This window comes from Varanus komodoensis, unplaced genomic scaffold (assembly GCF_004798865.1).
Source record: "Varanus komodoensis strain SLA01 unplaced genomic scaffold, ASM479886v1 scaffold48, whole genome shotgun sequence".
Taxonomy (NCBI): domain Eukaryota; kingdom Metazoa; phylum Chordata; class Lepidosauria; order Squamata; family Varanidae; genus Varanus; species Varanus komodoensis.
This window is the reverse complement of record NW_025336059.1, coordinates 2782318-2794891: the sequence shown is the minus strand read 5'-3', so window position 1 is coordinate 2794891 and position 12574 is coordinate 2782318. Positions and strand designations below refer to the sequence as shown.

Here is a 12574-nt window from a genome sequence, read left to right as displayed (position 1 = left end):
TTTCTATGCCGCCCCTTGCCGAAGCCTCGGGGCGGCTTACAACACAAATATTATGCTGACATTTGCAGTGTTCTTTCTGATCCTTTCCCTAATTATAACTAAACAGCCCAATATAAAACTTGCCCTTGTCACAACTGCAGCTCACTGGGGCAACGTTTTCATCAGGCTGCTTAGGCTAGACACCAAGATTTCTTTCCTGATAAGTAACTATGGGCTCAGACTGATTCATAGTACATCCGAAATTTAGATTTCATTTTTTCAAGCTAAGGTGTATCACTGAAGTTTCTGTAATTGACACTGAACTGCAATCACCACTTTATCTCTCATTTTTATTTATTTATTTTTCGATTTATATCCTGCCTTTTCCCAACAAAGGGCTCAAGGCAGCTTACCTCTCCTCCTCCATCTTATCCCCACAACAACCACCCTGTGAGGTAGGTTGGGCCGAGAGTCTGTGACTGGCCCAAAGTCACCCAGGTGGCCTCATGGCTGAGCAGGGACTCGAACCCGGATCCTCTGAGTCCCAGTCCAGGCTCTTAACCACTACATCACACTGGCTCATTTACCCAGTTTGTGGAGAAGACAGATATCCACCTAGCAAACTCTAAAACTTTCTTCTTAGGAAGAAAACTTTAACTTGGTTGAGTTTGTTCTGCAGTCCAACCACTGGTCCAAGAGTCAATCAATGAGGTTGTACAGCTGCCTTCCCCAACCTGACGCCCCCCAGATGTGGCACACTACTATTCCCAACAGGTTCCAGGCAGCCATGCCAACTGGATCAAACCACTAGTTGCCGCTAAACTTATCTGCCAGGAACCAGACTGCAGAAAGCTGATAAGCACTGTTGGTAGGGAAAGAGTGAAATCCTACAACTCGTGCGAATCAAGATGCATTGCAACAGGTGAAGTTTGTTTTCCCCACCAACGGGTTCATGTGGAAAATCAGCACAAAAGAAGTTCACTGTGTATATTACTTGCTCTCCTTCCCCAGCACGACTGCCTAGACTGACACACGCATCCACACATTTTTCCCGAGTTTACGAACCAACCATTGTTTCTACTATCACTCTTATGTTGCATTATTACCACCCAAACTTTCTCGCTTCCTAATCCATGGAAACAAAGCCAGTGCTTCCCTTTGGCACATGACACAGCCTGATATCATTTTGAAAAAAGGAATACTCTATTTCCCTGCAGTTCTTAAAGCTTATAACCCAGCGAAGGCTTCCCCTGTAAACTACAGAAATTAAGTTTCTATAGTTACTGCTAGTAAACATTAGAGTGGATAACATGTAGAGTTGTTCCCTTTATGAACACACATACACAGCAGATAAAAGAAATAAACAAATAGAGGCGACACTTTCTATGGGTCAATTCAGATGTTATTAACTCTACAAACACAGAAATGTGTCATAGGTTTACACATATCTTCTTGCCCCTCACTAATTCCTTCTTCTGCTTCCTGGATTGCCTAAGCCCTCCATGTCCCCAGTATCTGAACTGGGAAACTAGTAAACTAGAATCTATGCCTGGTACTAACTAATCCTGAAATCAAAACAAAGTAACTTATCCTTCTGGTCTAAATAAGAATCCACCTTAATGCATATCTTTATGGAAGTAAATCCTATTGACCTCAGTGAGACTTACCTACAGGTATGCAGCCTTAGGTACTCAGGACCTGTCCCATTATGTCCCAGTTAGAAGGTTTAGACTGTCACTGACGAGGAACAAGACTTACTTTGATGGTGGTTCCAAAGTACTGAATACTGTCCTGCTTTACGTGACACTGGTACACTCCCTCCCATTCAGAATCAAATAAAAACTTGGGAATTTCACTGTACCTTCTCTAGTCTGATCGTACCTAGCATTTTTTTTTTAATGGCACACTGCTTGCGTTTTATCACTTGCTTTACTTATTTTTCTAATAGCAAATTTCAGTTTGAAAGTAATGGTTTAGAAACTGGGCAGTATCCAAGGCAACAGGAATATTTATATTGTTAATTTATATTGTTTTACTGAATTCTATTTATTTATGGTTTGTGAGCCGCCCCGAGGCTTCGGCGAATGGGGCGGCATAGAAGTCCCCTAAATAAATAAATAAATAAATAAATAAATAAATAAATAAATAAGAAGGTAAATTACGGCAATCACTATTAGCTGGCATGAGGGGAGTTCCAGGAAATCCTAGAATATCAGATTTTATTTATTTATTTTATTTAAAACTTTTATATGCTGTCACCACATGCCTTGGCATCTCGGGACGGCTTACCAACGTACAATTAAAACCAATAAAACAATCACAATTCCATAAAATTATATAAAGGCAAACTACTGCACTACGGGGGTGATGCGAGCCAGTCCTTGAGCTCGCTCAGCTTCATTTATGCTGCAGCCCAGAGTGCTTAGATGTGCCTCAAGGCTCCCTGAGACATTGTGAAGGGTGGGAAATAAAAGCTTTACATGAAATAAATAAATCATTAAAGCTGAAAAGCATCTATACTAAATATACAGTGACTGCTCGTTCCAGGAAAGCTTGCTTTATGGCAAATTATTAGAGCATCCAGCCTAGGCCCTCAGAGGGTTCTCACCTGCACTGAACTATGGGGCACACACCTTGCTTTGAACTGCTATAGCACCACCCACAGCTATAAACATGTTCAAAGCATGCAACCAATCTGGATGGGATGGGGTGAACAGAAGGCAATATCCAGATGTTTGGACTTCTCCTCCTAGCATTCTTGAGTGCCAGCCAGCCTGCTAGGAGCTTGATGCCCCAACATCTAGAGAACTGCCTTCAGCCAAATCCTAGTTATAAGTAATTGATCACGTAATCTTGAGCACCATTATCCAGCATTCGCCTATTTATATTTGGCTTTAGAAATATGCCACCACAGCAATGGCGGAAAGATAAGGTCAGGAAAGGCTGGGACAGGATGGCAGAAAATATGTCCTTGTTGTAATTACTCATCAAATGTTTAAAACTATAGAAATTATACCAGGTCTTAGTAAGACTCAGGACATCTTGTTAGTAAGGCAGGAAGTACTTTGAAGAATATCTCACCGCTAAAGCATTCAACAACTTCTCAATCATGCCCTGAATCACAATATTCAGAGGGCAGTTACTGCAGCAAAAACAAAAAGGTTTGTGGCACCTTAAAGGCTAACAAATATACTATTGCTGCTCATACCATGGTCTCTTTCATCTGCCAAAATGTATAACTCAGAACCTGAGGCCAAAGCCAGCTGCTGAAAAAGTGTCTTCCTGTTCACCTGACTTCATGTTAAGAGACACGAGTCCTACATAACACCTTTCCGCTGGCAACTCAGACAAAAGGAGAAACAGTTATGAAAGGCCACATCAGTGGTCAATAGCATCTTCTCTATAGATGCTTCAGAAGAAAAAGCACAAAATGCAGGGAAGCACTTATCTATCCCTTTGTTATCAGTATCCTTTCATCCAGTCCTTTTCAAGCATACACCAACAATATTGCCAATTTTGGGCTTTAAACATTGCCTTTTCTTACAAGTTCCTGCAACCTCATAAACATACAATTATTGAGAAACCAAGACTTAAAATATCCCCACCCTCTAGGTAATTGCAGTCTTATTAAGCAGGCTGAGATGCATCCAAAAGAAGAAAAAACACAGGAAAATCTATTACTACTACTTTTCCAATACAGCAAAATATTGATCTAGACCTGGTGATATCAGGGCAAAGGATGCTAGGGCACAGCTCTTGTACCCAAAATATTTCAATATCCACTAAAATACTTCTACTGAATAGGTATTTACCTGTAGCACATTCAACTACCCATCCACCCTTTCAAGGCACCTACTACCCAAGACAAGAAATCCCAAACTTACCTCATCAGCGCTCAGCTCCTCCATTGTTTTCCTCTTAATGGTGAAAGGCGTTTGGGGAAGGGGGGATTCTGTACTTCCCTTGAGGGGCGTGCTTGCAGGAGAAAGAGTATTTCAGGGAATTCCTGTCCTGCTGCCTCCTTCCCTAGGGATGTCTCAGAATTGCATAGTCAGAGGTTAAGAGCAGCACCACGTTCGCCTTGGGCACACAGAACTTCCTGCTCCCGGTTTTGCAAGTCAACTAAAGGAACATCAATAGGACATACACAACTCACTCCAACCGTATCTGAAAGTTGAAGCTCCACCAGGCCTTGCTGCCTTTTGTTTTTTCTCAGCCCCAGTTTTGAAGTCTGCCTTCCACAGGACCCTGTCCAACACCCTAGGGTCCTGGCTAGTGTTCTTCCCTTAGGGGCTGACCTCCCTTTCTCCACAATCCAGATGCCCCTTTCAGACTACCCTAACTGCCTCCTATATTATAGAGACCCAAGCTGCCTCCAGCAGAGCCCCGAGAATCTAGTGCGGTCTCCTTGTATATCCTAAAGCCACACTAGAGGGCTCATTCCTGTATGAGCTAAAAACAAACAAGCAAGCAGCTATTTATTATCTTGCCACCTCCTATAATTTCTAAAGCTGGGCACAACTGGGTGAACACAGTATCTCCTTTTACCCCAGAGAGTCTACAGCGCACTCTCCTCTTCCTATCCCAAGTCTGAGACTGCACAACACCCACCATGTATCCTAGAAGCCCTGTCGCTTCCCACCTCTCCCCAATCCCGGACTACCTTCTGAATATCCCAGAAACCCTATTAGTCCCATATAGATGATTACACAGATAAATCTCTTCTCCTCTAGAAGTCCCAACTGACTATTGGCTCCTGTAAAATACAGCCCCAACTGCCAGCTATCCTACCGCAGGACCCACAGGCCTCGAAGACCCTTGTTTACTAGCTGCTCCCCACCCCTCAAATCTCCTCAGCCACCTCCTCCCCACCCCCCAACCCCTTGAAGCCTCCAGGTGCCTGGCTTGAAGCTGCAGAAGAGACTGGAGGCTGTAAAAATAAAACCAAACTAAAAAGACACGCCAAGGACTGGCCTCGCCCTTCTCAGCAACGCACAAGACACACCCCAATACAAACTGCGCCCCTCTGACTTTCCCTCAGTCTTTTCCGTCTCCTCACACAGAGATTATTCATCAAAACAAGAAGGCGGCGGCGGCCATCTTGGCATCGGATCACGTGACCTCCCTCCCCCTTCTCCTCCTTCCACTCCTCCTCCGCCGCCGCCGCCGCCGCCGCCGCTCTCTCGCTGGGCGTGTATGCAGCTCGCAGTGAGCGCGGACGCCGAAGGCAGCACGCGTGCGCGTGAGGCCGCCAGCCAATAGGAAGGAAGGAAAGGGGGGAGGAGGGCTCCTACTCCTCCCCACCAGCCTCCTCTCTCGCGCGCGCGAACATCAGCCAATAGCAGTGGAGGAGAGGCGGACGAGGCGATCTAGCTCCAATCCCCGAGAACGCGCCGTCAGCGGCCAATCGCAGCGGAGGGGCGGAAGCGGTCGTCCCCGCCCACTTCCAGTGCCTGCGAGGAAAAAAAACTGGGCGGGCTTTACTGTTACTATTATGCAAAACCTTGCGACCTAATTGGGGGAAACGGGCGCCTGTTTGGGTGTGCCATAGCAACAGGGGCGGAGCGAGACACGCGAGAAGAAGGGGAGGTGGTTTTGCTGAGGCGGGAAAGGGGAAAGAAAAGACCGGGAGGAGCAGCTTGTCTGGGGGCAAATTGGGAGAGGCAGGATTTCTTCTCTAGGACATTTTAATACGTACAAACCACTTTGAGTTTGATTTTAAAATCAGAAAATGCCATATAAATGTCTCCATCGCATTAACCTTAATGCCAATTAATGATTAAAATAATATCAAGACATTTACACCTCACCATCCGTATCAGACTTGGACTATTTAGATCAGTAATCATCCTGTTGTCCAATGTTAAAATCAAAATATTAAAATTGGAGTTCATTTGTAAAACATCTCCTGCCAATCCATATTAAACTTGGAATATTAATACTTTCAAGAGGACTGTTTCACTTAGGGCTGTCAAGGCAAGGCATTTTGGAAGATACCTGCGGTTGCACTAACATCTGGTCCATAAAAGCTTATCCCCAGCTAAAGAGTCTTTCACCGAAATTATTTTTCTAAAGAGGTGGACATGGCAGACTTTGCTTTTTAACATGCGCCTAATGCACCACAGGAAGCATTTTGGAAGAGGCATTCGCTGAGAGAGACTGGATGAGCAATGCATCTTCCAAGACAGTACCTGGGACACCCTTTTCAGTCCCTCATAAGCTTAAAAGGATATAAAACCATGCTTGTTAGAGGCTTACCTGGCCTAATTTTAATCTTGGGGCTTTTAGATGGGTGGGCATTCAGTTATGTCTTTCCCAACCTGTTGGCTGAACCAACACAGTCCTACCCCAGTGCTATCATTCTGAAGTGAAACGGGTTGATGCCAGCTCATCCATTAACGTGGAGCAGGATATCCTGTATGCTGGCATTCACTGAAAAAGCAGCACTAAAACTCAAGGCTGCATGCTTTCTTGGGGTGTCCCTTCCCAGCATTTTTAAAACATGTCAAAGCCTGTTCGAAGGCAACCGGTGTGCTTGTTTAATAACTACACCTCCGCTGGCACTGGACACCTCCTCTTGCAAAGCGGGACAAGGTTTTACTTGAAACTTTAATTTTGGAGCAGGATAAAACCCAGAAGCAGCTCAAAAGGGAGTTCAAATAAGACTGACTTCTCCCATGAAAAGAGCTACCGGGCTCCGAAAATCTAGGGATGCGGCTGCTCTTTTGTATGGCGCAGAGTCGCCACCTCGTGGCCACAGACTAGCAGTTCAATGTTCTAGTCTCACGCACCCAAGATCTGTTTTATGCGAGTGCCTTTCCTCCCGCAATAGCCCTTCTCAGACTCTATTCCTCGTCCCAACTCGTGCAGACAAGCTTTAAAAGCCCAAAAGGACACGCTGGAAAATACGATATTTTAATAAAGCAGCATTGCTAACGGCTACCTTTAATGAAACTAGTACATATTAAGCACCAGGAGCAGTCAATTTATCCCAGACATCACTTGAAAGTGTTTTATTATTATAACGAGTAATGAGGGAAACAAAGCTTAATTTAAGAAGCTGATGGCAGCTGGGAAGGTTGTGCTATAGAGGAGCACTCCTGTGCAAGGATCCCAGCCGTGGTTTCCTTCGGGATGTCACTGCTTCTGCATCACGCTCTCTTGAAGACCTGCCTGCTTACTTGGTTCTCACAACGGAGTTCCTACAAAGGAGAGGACACATTGCACAGAAACAGGTATTTTCGGTGCCCAACCTCTGAGGACAGTAATTAAAGCCAGGGGGTTGCTGGAGACAGACGGAATGTCGAAAGTGTTGTGGGCACTCCCACAAAATGGAAGGCATGTGAGTAGCTTACCCATTCACAATCATAGCTCCCATGGTAGGCATGGCCAGATACAAAATGCTTGTTTTCAGAAGGTAACTAGTGAAGCTAAATAAGTCTGCCCAAGAAGCCAAGTACAAGGAAGCATTTGAGCCTGAGTATCAAGACACACAACCAACCCTTCTTTTGAACCTAAATGAAGACGGCCCTAAAGGGGCAGCACTGTTTTGCAGTGAGCCATCCTCAGAATTAAAAACTTTAGTAAAATAAAAATCAGTTGGGATAAGGAGCTTGGCAGGCATCCAAAGAGGTGCCTGCTAGCTTTGTTTACATATATGGGCTTTACTCCAAAGAGCCAAGGGCTGGTTTATCTGGATATCAAAGGAGAGCAAAGTCTTGGCTTTCCGAACCTAGGCAATTACATACTCTGCTATTTAGCAGAAAAACCAGAAAGAAACTCCTTGTGTATCACTCGGATCTCAGTTCTGCAATTAGAAAGGATAGATACAGCTAATCAATGACCTCCCATTTAAAAAAAGCTCTGCGTCATTGCTATAAAACCCCACCCTGCACCTAGACTATTTCTCTCACCTGGAGGGCTCCATCCCACCGCCTGAGAAAGAGACCCTGTGACTACATACCAAATGCAGCTCATCTCCTTCAATCCAGTGGGTCCAGCCTCTGTTGTTCTTCTCTCCCTTCTGCACACACACAAGTTTGTCACCATCCCAGGTCACCACACTCTGGGGTTGAAGGGAGAAGGGTGGGGAAGAAAGGAGGAAGTCAGTATTCAAGCGTAATTCACCCCACAGCCAGCTGGCAAGCTAGCTTACTGGCCTGAAAACTTCCACTACTGGGTGGTCTAAAGATAGTAAACCAATATTTTTACACAGTCCCGTCTCCAAAGCTCTCGGGGCAATTCACAAAACCAAGTTTGAAACTATAAAATGTAACACAGTGAAACCTAATTAAAAACCTTTAAGTTTAGAACTTGCATAAAAGATCTAAGCAGTGGGGCAAAGATCTAAACACAGTAATGCAGTTTGGGTACTTGCATCTTTTCTGATCTAAACACTGTTCATCAAATATGCTTAGGGTGACTCATCACACATTAAAAACAAGCTTTGAGGGAAGCAATTAAATCAATGAAAATTGCATCTTGGAAAAATAAAGGTTCTTTCTTGGCACCAGAAAAATGTTTTCTGATACTATCCACAAGCCTAGGTGAGAGAGTGGCGGGGTTTGTGAAACACAATGAGCCCGAGTACAGGTTGTTCTTGAATTGTGGGTTGTTGAATGAACTCAACAACCCACAAAACACAGCCCTGGTCTGTTGGATTATGAAATACAGGTTACCAACAGTTTGTCAGCACAGCTGGGTTCATCCAAACCAGTCAGTCTTGATCCAGTGACAACCTGTATTTAACCCATGTCCCTGCTTCTTGTGCTGTGTGAACCCAGTCCATGTATTCCCAGTTAGCTGTCTACTTACCTTGCATTTCCTGTTGTCCAAGCCTTTGTTGTCTTCTTCGAACTCCTCCCCAATTTTGAACTGAACAAAATAGTTTCGGAAAGTGCTTGTTGTGCTGATAGTGAATGAGTCCCCATCCTGTTTTATGACTTTCTGGGGTTTCAACAGGTTTGCTATCTTACGAGTTGCAAAGTCAATACCTTTACACAGACAGAGGTTTCACAAGAGAAATAAGATTAGGAAAGAATGGTAAATATCACACACAGTGACCGTACTATAGCTAAAATAGCACAGATAAATGTCAGACAGTAGACAAAAAGGGGTAAGGGGAAAAAAATCAAACCAGCTTCTTGGTAAACACACAGATAGAGTGTTTACTTACAGGTTGTATTTTCCCTTAATGAGGTGGGTAATCTGTTTCAACACAGTAACATACAGAATATAACCACTCATGACTAATAGAGGAAAACTACAGAGCAACCACTTTTAGCTATATACATATATCTGACAAGCTTATCTCTTGGATATTGGACTTTTTGGATCCATGGCAGAGCCCCCACTACTGCTGTTGGGTGTTTTTAGCAGCAGCAGTGGGGGAGAAGAGAAAGTTTAGGTGTGCGCTTCATGACTGAAGCATGCTCGGGTTTAAGGTATGTTGAAGGCTCACAGGAGCCTTACTGAGGTTGTTGTGACCAAAGGGTCACAAGAACCGGCACTAGTAGGACCCACAGTGATTTAAAACCACACCTGTCCCACCACCGTGGTAAAATACAGTGACAGAGGCTCTGTTGATCCCTGAACAATCTGATTTTCCCTTGGCTTAACAGCCTTTTACCCACCCGTGCTTCCCTTCCTGCTGCCTCTGTCTTTACTTGAAACTTTTTGGCTGAGTTTTTTTAAACCAGATACTCCCTCCTCTCCTGTCTGTACACCCCTTTTTACAAATAGGAGTGTCTTTAAGAGCAAGAATGCTTTTAAACACAGAAGACAGACCTTAGAACATCCATAAATTAGAATTTTACATTCGTTCTTTTGTTTTATCCTGGTCTTTTTCACTATAATTATGTTACATTCACACATTGCCTTTCTTCCTCTTTCACAGAGCTTGAGGCAATCTGCACTGTTGTTCTCCTCCCAATTTCCGTCTCACAGCAACAACCTTGTGAGGTAAGCTGGGCTAAGAGTCTGTGGCTGGCCCAAAGTCACCCAGTGAATGCCATGGCTTAGGGGGTTCCAGAACACAGCTCTTCCGAGACCCCATCCAATACTGCCTCAAATGGTACCCCAGAAAGAAAGAATGACAATCTGTCCACAGGACCTGTTTCCACATACACCAGTTGATCAACACAGAAGGGAAAAAAATTGCTCTGCTTACCAAGGACCAGCATATAACCCTCAAAGTTGTCACTAGTGGTCATATTCCAGGTGCCACTGAAATCCACAGGCATCGTTGAAAAGACCAGAAGGGAGAACCAAAAGAATAATGCAAAGGCAAAGAGCAGGAAGGTCTTCGTCTGACCCTTTCTATATATGAAGGGAAAGGGATTGCAGCTGGAGGTGATGGGATCCTGCTGCGATGGAGGTGGGAAGGGGGAGTGAAATGAGGCTCAGCTGGCGCTTTGGAGGGGAAAGTTCACACAGGCTGCAATCTTTGTGTGTGGAGTTAAGGGGACTGTTTCATGAGTCACGGAAGGCCAGAGAGGCTGCTTCCCGGCCCCATTTTGGGTAAGAACATCTGGATTGGCAATGCAGCGTGAGGATGTTAAAAGCCGCCTGGCTGGAGCTCAGATCAAAGAGGGCCAGCTGTTGGTTTTGGCATGCCCTTGGGGCAAGATGCCCTCAACTGGGTGTGTTTACCTTCTCACTGTCCTTTGCACCAGCAGCTCCTGCTCCTCATCTGCTCCTCATTTCCCCCCCCAAAACTTGCTTGCCTGTGTGGGGAAAATTCAGATAAATCCTGGTAGAAAAAGTTCGGTTCTATGTGCTTTTGTGTTATAAAATCAAACCTGTGCTTCTTTCTTAGGAAGCAGCAGAATGCCAGGCCAGGCTAATTTTATTATTATTAGGATATTTTTAAATCCTGTCCAATATGGATTCTCTCTGGATGGCTTATAATATGATAAATACCTAATAAATACATCAATCAATAGCAAGATAACATTCAACTGAGATTTTTATTTTTATACTGACCACCTCCAAGGCCTCAGAACGGTTTGACAGCAAAGCAGAACCAAACCAAATAAAATAAAATGCAGCATCCCATTAATCTCCAGTGATAAAACACATATTAGAATGACAATCAGACCTTAAAATATTGGGGAAATAAAAAGGTTTTAGCCTAGAGCCAGTAAGAACAAAGTGAATAAACAGGTTACTGCTCAGCATCTCTGCTCCCTTAAGATGGAATTCTTAGCTGGATTGAGCCGCTGGTGTAGGCTAATACTATCTATGGGAAAAAATGGCATGTTTTCATCAGCTGAGGCAAAGACATTCATTTGTGTCTGAATGGACCCATTTAGTTCCACAGAGACAAGCACCTGCCCAATGTAGTTGTCAAACCAGCTTTCTGGAATGGTTTATTAATTAACAGCTTTCCTCAATCAGACACATTTGCACCTTTAAACAGGTACAGTCTAATCCAAACTGCAAGAGGCTTATTGAATTGACATGTCAATAAAGCAATCAGTAATATTTTCCGTACTATTGTTACCAGTACTTCTGATTGGTTTAGAACATTATGACATAAAGACATCAAGACGCCATTGTACTAACATTATCTGGAAACTTAACACTCTGTACTGGTGCATGTGACTAGCAAGTTATAAGTGTCTGTACATGGGCCGTGATTTTGTACTTGTGTTTGCCTCCACACCGGGGACATGCTCTCATTAGTTACTGCAGGAACTGGGGCACCAATTCAACAAAGCCATAGAAGTTCAGGTGTGCAGATCTTCCCCAGAGTCTTAGCATTCATTCCTTGCAAATTGCAAACCAAGCCTGTCACCTGCCGGGCAGCTAATAAGCTGCAGCAGCTCCTGCTGCGCCTTCCCACCACCACTGCAGGGTTAGAATTATTACATTTATATCCCACTCACCTGTCTCTTGCAAGGAGCCAGGTGGGTCACATGCGTCTTCCCTTCTGCATCTTATCCTCACAACAACCCTGTGAGGAGGCCAAGAGGGTGCGACTGGTTCAAAGTCAATCAGTGAGTTTCATGGCTGAGTAGGGACTAGAAGCCGGATCTTGAGTCCCAGTCAGCACTCTAACCACTGTGCCACAGTGCCTTCCACTGCTGTCTGGACTGAAATGAGAGACAGGTGATTGAACAAGGAGCAACAGTGAGGAGGAACCCCAGGAGTTCTTGGCAGGTGGGCCCTCGGCAAGTGCCTTGTTATGCTTACCCTTGACACTGCCCCGAGGACGCCCACGTGTCTCCCGCTCACTGAACTGGAGCGAGAGGCAGGGCGGGGGGCTACAACGAGGAGGAGGAATGGGGACCCTTATTGGTGGACCCCTGCTGTGGTGTGGGTACTGACACTGCTCTCATTACATCTCAATTAACTACATACAACATATAATTAAAGGCCCAATCAGTAAAAGGATATGCTACCTTTGCACTGGAATGTGCTTCTGCCAAAGTTGTATGCATGCGTTAAGTGTACTTATCGATGCTCCAGAATGTCAGAGAGCGGTCTTCCTGCGAAGCCCTGAGGGAGCAAAGCCTTCCCTCTGCTCCTTGTAACGACTGAGCAAGCTCTGCAGAAGTTGAGGAGATGGTGGAGAGACTTCGACCTCTGACCG

The 12574-nt window shown here is 44.7% G+C and overlaps 2 protein-coding genes across 6 annotated transcripts in view; both read right to left on the bottom strand.

Annotated features, from left to right (window-relative positions):
* The window catches only part of UBE4B (ubiquitination factor E4B), a 48511-nt gene extending 43400 nt beyond the window's left edge, over positions 1-5111 (bottom strand). For 3 of the 5 annotated variants that reach the window (XM_044445361.1, XM_044445364.1, XM_044445365.1), the window contains exons 1-2: positions 4985-5111; positions 3864-4101 (exon numbers count right to left, since the gene is read on the bottom strand). In XM_044445361.1, coding sequence (XP_044301296.1) covers positions 3864-3887 — 24 coding nt within the window. In that variant the 5' untranslated portion in view covers positions 3888-4101; positions 4985-5111. Of the gene's footprint in view, positions 1-3863 lie in introns of all 5 variants that reach the window. The other 2 variants (XM_044445363.1, XM_044445362.1) reach the window with 2 other exon arrangements.
* A 1866-nt stretch (positions 5112-6977) lies between these two features.
* Positions 6978-10536, bottom strand: RBP7 (retinol binding protein 7). The gene is made up of 4 exons (XM_044445423.1): positions 10148-10536; positions 8794-8972; positions 7943-8044; positions 6978-7181 (listed from the first exon to the last, which is right to left on the bottom strand). The coding sequence occupies exons 1-4, from the start codon at positions 10218-10220 to the stop codon at positions 7131-7133; spliced, it is 405 nt and encodes a 134-aa protein (XP_044301358.1). The 5' UTR covers positions 10221-10536; the 3' UTR covers positions 6978-7130.
* Between the last annotated feature and the right edge of the window lie 2038 nt (positions 10537-12574).

Coding starts and splice junctions, on each gene's coding strand:
- RBP7 (XM_044445423.1), bottom strand. CDS start 10,220: ATGCCTGTGGATTTCAGTGGCACCTGGAATATGACCACTAGTGACAAC. Junction 8,973..10,147: donor GGGTTATATGCTGGTCCTTG/GTAAGCAGAGCA, acceptor GTCTGTGTAAAG/GTATTGACTTTGCAACTCGT. Junction 8,045..8,793: donor TGGACAACAGGAAATGCAAG/GTAAGTAGACAG, acceptor CTTCAACCCCAG/AGTGTGGTGACCTGGGATGG.